Source organism: Acyrthosiphon pisum, chromosome A1 (genome assembly GCF_005508785.2).
Source record: "Acyrthosiphon pisum isolate AL4f chromosome A1, pea_aphid_22Mar2018_4r6ur, whole genome shotgun sequence".
NCBI classification, from domain to species: domain Eukaryota; kingdom Metazoa; phylum Arthropoda; class Insecta; order Hemiptera; family Aphididae; genus Acyrthosiphon; species Acyrthosiphon pisum.
Genome location: NC_042494.1, coordinates 37,020,519 through 37,026,443, shown reverse-complemented (window position 1 = coordinate 37,026,443; position 5,925 = coordinate 37,020,519). Strand labels below are relative to the sequence as shown.

At 29.6% G+C, this 5,925-nt stretch overlaps 1 protein-coding gene and 1 non-coding gene across 2 annotated transcripts; one reads left to right on the top strand and one right to left on the bottom strand.

Moving 5' to 3' along the window:
• Positions 1–189: 189 nt before the first annotated feature.
• TRNAH-GUG lies at positions 190–261 on the bottom strand. The gene has a single exon. It is a non-coding gene; the product is annotated as a tRNA-His (tRNA).
• A 4,433-nt stretch (positions 262–4,694) lies between these two features.
• On the top strand, positions 4,695–5,925 carry LOC103310459. Its single transcript, XM_008188814.3, has 3 exons — positions 4,695–5,102; positions 5,216–5,442; positions 5,593–5,925. The coding sequence occupies exons 2-3, from the start codon at positions 5,224–5,226 to the stop codon at positions 5,767–5,769; spliced, it is 396 nt and encodes a 131-aa protein (XP_008187036.1). The 5' UTR covers positions 4,695–5,102; positions 5,216–5,223; the 3' UTR covers positions 5,770–5,925.

Sequence of the window (5,925 nt, the reverse complement as noted above, 5' to 3'; positions counted from 1 at the left end):
ATATATCGACAAAAAACTTTGTTAATATTATTATTATTATATTATGTCAACATCTCTTTTATAGGATTTATACTTAAAGTAATTTATCTTAAAGTCTTTTTAAATGTTTCACCAAATATTTAATATAATTAATAAATATTTATATATTAATGTGACTCATATATTTTATTAAAAATGCAAAAAATTATGTGCCGTGACCAGGATTCGAACCTGGGTTATTGCGGCCACAACGCAAGGTCCTAACCACTAGACGATCACGGCATTGTGTTTGATCCAGTTTACTATAAGATATGAATTATTAGCCGTCGATTATTATACAATATGTTGTAATAATCTATCTATATATATATAAGAATATAACTTGATTTTGGAGACGAAGGAAACCGGTTTGTCTGTTTATTTATTATTGTTAATATTATTATTATTATTTATTTATTTGTTTGCACTTGCATTTTTTCATTTGAAATATATATTATTCATTGAACAAGTAATTTATTGTTACATTTTTTTCTACCTTATCTCTATTCTATAATAAAAAGAATACAATTTACCACTCCAGTGGTTGAATTCAAAATGTAGGATATATAATTTTCAGAAATTAGCAATAATAATAACTACAATATGTAATTATATTATATTATTTGTATAGCCAAAAAATAGTCATATGTTTTTAAATTAAATTATAAAAAAATAATTTATTCCGAAGGAAGATCGGATAGCTAGTACCTATATCATATTCATAACACATCATAGCCCATAGGTACGATTTGATTTGATATTCTTATAATATTTTATATACCTATATTCTCATTCTTATAATAGGTATAAGTGTATAACTGTGAATTATTAAGTTGAAAATTGTATAATTTCTTCAAAAATGCGGAGTGTTGCCTAATGTACCGATTTGTCAAAACAATCACTTGGCAAAGTTATATTTTGGAAAAAAAATATTTTGGAAATGCAATGTTAAGAAATGCCAAAAAAAATGTAAATATACGTAATGGTAATTGGTTTGCAAAATCACGAATATCGTTTATGATTGCCGTACGATTTATATATGGCTGGTCTCACGAAATGACAAGTGCGAAATGGCGCGAACAACAATTAAGTTTAAGCTTAAATACAGTTATTGACTGGAATAATTACTTACGCGAAGTATGTGCAATGGCATTCGATAAAATTCTAATGGATATCAAAACATACTTCCCTCCAAAAAAAAATTATTAATTACATGTTTTTATATGTAAAATTGTCAATTGATTATCTTAAGTCAATTTATATCCATAACATTATAATATAATATTAATATTGCATAGTATTTGTGGCTTGTGCTTAAAAAAAACTTCGTTATAAGAAACTTTGTTTCTATCTAATATCATTTATAATCGCTCAATGCACCACCGCTTCAAACTGCTGGTTTAGTACTACTGTAGGTACGTGAATTATGATTTATATAATAATTTAGTATGAATGGCAGGCATTCATACTATATAATAATACAGGCAAATCCGAGCGCTTTTGTCAATTGTCATTATATTGCATAGGTACCTGAATAAGAAAATAATTTAATTTCATAGTTTATTTTTTCTTATTTTTAATATACCCAACATATTTTATAATAGAGTAGTACCTTTAATAAAAAACCTATAATATTACAACATGCCACATTGCCAATTGACATTATTAATTTAATTAATTAATGTCTTCCTTTTCAAGCGGGAATGTGGTGCTTATTTCACTTTCCCTAGCCGCACACCACTGTAATTCAAAAGATAATTTTGTCCATCGATTTTAAAACCAAAAATTATTTTACATTAAGTAGGTATGTAAAGAAAATCAAAACAATCAATGATAAATGTATAATCATATTATTATTTGCATAGAAAATAAACTAATAAGTAAGGTTAAAATACTAGTAGATAAGTTATTTTTTTTTTTTTTCATTTATTAATTATAATTGTTTCAACAAAATGTTTGTTTTTACAATTTAGTAGATAAGTAATAACTTATACTTATAAACGAGGTTTAAAAAAATGAGTGTGCTGAACAATTAACAATATATTTTTTTTCCTTATATTTTAAATACATAATAAATTGCTGTCAAGTAAAATGTTGTCAGTTATAATTCTTTAATTTTTCTAGCTTTTTTAGATGCAAAATCATTTATTATATCTTCATAATTTAGTTGTTTTGAAAGTTCTTTTTCTATAGAAATTGTAGCAAGTCCAGTACCTAAGTCTTTGTTGTGACATGGTACTCCGTAAATAAGTTTTTAAAAGTTTTAATTTTGAGAATGTTCTCTCTGCTCCAGTTGATGTAAGCGGAATTGTTAACATAATTCGTAAGGCAATATTCAAGTTGGGAAATGCGTTCGTTTTTTTTATTTCAGAAAGTACTTGAAGTGGTGTAGTATTTTTATCAATTAAATGGCGGAAAATGAATATTTCTTCGTATAAATCATAACCATTTAAATCTTTTTTGTCATTATCTGACAAACGTATTTCCAAATCATTGCAGCAATTTAAAATTTCTAAATCAGGGACATAACAAAGTTTTTCAACATCATACAAAAATCCAAAAATGTCATTAAATCTATTTATTTGATCGAATCGCTTTGTTATTGCACTTATTGCACCATCCACTATAACTAAGAAGTAATTACATTAAAATTCATCTTCTGTGTTTTGTATGACGTCATCGGCTCCTTCGTAATATTTAAAAAATACTTTAAAAACATTGTATTTAGAATAGGTACCAAAAAATACTTCAAAAAGTATTTTAATACACGTATTCAAATACTTGTATTCGAATACTTTACAAGACTGATTAAAACAAATAAATTATAAAATTACTTATTTAAGATACAAAGAGCTATGTTGAAATATATATGCATTTTTTTAATAGCAGTCCGCACTCCTGCTTCGCTATCTTCAAAATGAAGAAGTAAAAATATAAAATAAATATGTTCTAATGTTATATGTTATATTATATTATATGAAACAAAAATTATACATCGTCGCCCGTCGGCTGTCACTCGAATTCTCCTGGGAATCCGATAACAAATCTACCCGTATCACTGTTTAATCTTTATCGAATATTTTACGTATTTTATTTATATCTCCCGTAGAAAGTAGGTAACTATTAGTATATATATATATATTATACATGTACATATTATTGACTACATCAAATGTGATAAGCCAATAACGACGATACAACCGTCGAGCATTTTAGTTTTAACAATCATTATAAACAACAAAAATAATTCGGTAGAACGTAGAAATCAACTTAAATTTAATGTGATACATGGGTATTTTGGGTAATATATTTTTTATTGTTAGTATAATAGTATATGACATATGTTGGGTATACCAAGACTCATGATCAAAAATTACCTTAATTTATGTTTTTTTGGTTTCATTCAGGTGGGAGCACTATAAATATCGGGGCCCGGGGCGTGTGCCCCGCTCACCCCGACGATTGCTCCGGCACTGCCTACAACAATAGGGAATCAACTAATACATAAAGTAGGTCTTGGGAATCAACTCACCTACTGCGGAACAAAATTTAACTAAAAACGTATTACCTACTGATATATGCTCAGATAATGATATAGCAATACCTATAGGTACCGATTACATTTATTATTCACATTAAATGTGAAAATGGCCAATAACTCTGTCATAGGCTGCAAACAGCACACCTCTGAAACTTATTCAATTTATTTCTGTGGGGTCTCACGTCAAACGATTTCATTCCAAAACTAATGTAATCGTTCCATTCTATTTTCAAATCAGTTTCTTGAACACATGACTAAAAATTATGTCTAAATGAAAATTTTTTTATTCGAAACTCATTTACATTTTTTGATTTGATATATTATTATAGCTTTATAGTTAAAAAACTAAAAATAGCGAACTTATAGATAAGTATAATATAATATGTTTTGCGGGTGGTGTTCTGAATTGCATTTTAATTCTTAGATCTATTTAAAAGTATAATTTTTTCCATAGCAAAGGATTTTTTTAATCAATAAAATGTAGTATTAATTGAAAAATGTATTAGAACTTAGAAGTATCTAAAATAAAATAAATTGTTTATCAAATTCATCATATTGTGACTGACTCCTGTTGATATTTCTTATTGTTCCGCCTATAAAATGAGTAATAGGCAGTTTACTCACATAATAGTTAAATTATTTGCCTCACATTTATACCAATTTATTATTTTTACATAAGTACCTGAATAAATATTTTAATTATTGCATAAATATTTATTTGGTAGTAAGAACTGAAGAACATGCTATAAAGTTAAGTATTTATAATTATTATTATTCAAATTTATTTTGTTGTTGCTGTTTCTAAGAGCAAAAAAAATTGTGCGTGAACATATTTTTAGTTTTTTCGACTTTATAATAAATTCAATTCAAGGGTTGTTATTTACTAATGGATCTCATTCAAAAATACTTGAAGACAAACATTATATTATGTTATGTTATGAAACTTATAAACAAGTTTTGATTTTCATTGATAAAAATTTAATGAACTCGCGCGTAGAAAGTGTAAGTACATAAAGTATGAATAATACAAATTCTAGTAAGTCTATACACAGTTTAAGTCGTTCGGCAAGCACGTAGGTAAAACAAAACAATAATAATCACTACTTAACACACAGTAAACATGAACAAACAAAATCGTTTGCAGTCATGATTTTTGACGGATAGTCCATTGTGGTGCGGGCAACGTCTTGCCATTTCTTCAACCGGTTGTAAGTTTTTCGTTTCCGCCAAACACACACACACTTACACACATGCACAAACAGCGCGAACAAACGGTTCCGTTCGTCTGGTTGTTACATATTATTATGAGTTCTAGTGAAACTTTAATTGCAACGATATGCTGTCGAAGCACGAACAATATGTGACACTTTTACTTTCCCGGCCGGAGACATAACAAAATCGGTCGTTCGACCGTCTGGACCATCATTTAGCACGCCGAAGACAATCCAACACAACATCGGGACATTATTGACATTACCGATTTACCGCCATAATCTATCCACAAGACACATTGATAGTTACGTGTGTATTCGTTCCTATACCGGTGAGTGTCGATCGGACTATAATAAACTTCATCCGTGTTTGCTGATATAAACCTCTATAGTGACCATTATCCGTATGTTGTTATGTGTTTTATAATTTTTTTTTTTTTTTAAGAGTATATTATGCAGCCAACGAGAATCGCGGCCGTGTGCTTCCTGTTGCTGGCCAGTCGCGCGGCGGGACACGCGATCGGTGAAAATCACGCAGACCACGAAGACGCCGGAACCGCTGCAGACCGTAAGAGAGACGCCTCGCAGCAGCCCAGGGCTTTGGACATGGAGTCGATATTTGCGGGTTTCGCCAAGTCTATGATCAGCAGAACTGGAGCCACCAGTAGTCAAGTACAAAACAACACATACATTGGTTTTTATATTATTTTCATGTTATTTTCTCGTAGAAAGATTTTAGAAAAAAAAATTTTTAAATGGGATTTTTATTTGTCGCTGTTGGTAATAACGCGTGTGCAACGTATTATTATATTGTATATTTAGAACCAGCACTGTATAAATCCGGGTGTGAAAAAGAGGTACACCGGCCAGGGTTTCTGCAAAATGTCTTCCCTGACCACCTTGTCCAGTCCCTGTCAGTTTTTCAAGATGGCCCTTGGATTATGCGATCTACCCGACATTTTGGCTAGTATTTCATTTATGTATACAACAAAACATTAACACCCCCTCCATCGTCTTTTCGAGAATCTTATTTCTATGGCTAAAATCGCATTTCGGTTCTACTTTTACTTCAGTCTTCAATCAATTTAATAACAGTATATTTTAATGCTGTTCTTGACTCTTCTACATAATGCTTTCTCGACCACTGCGATCGTT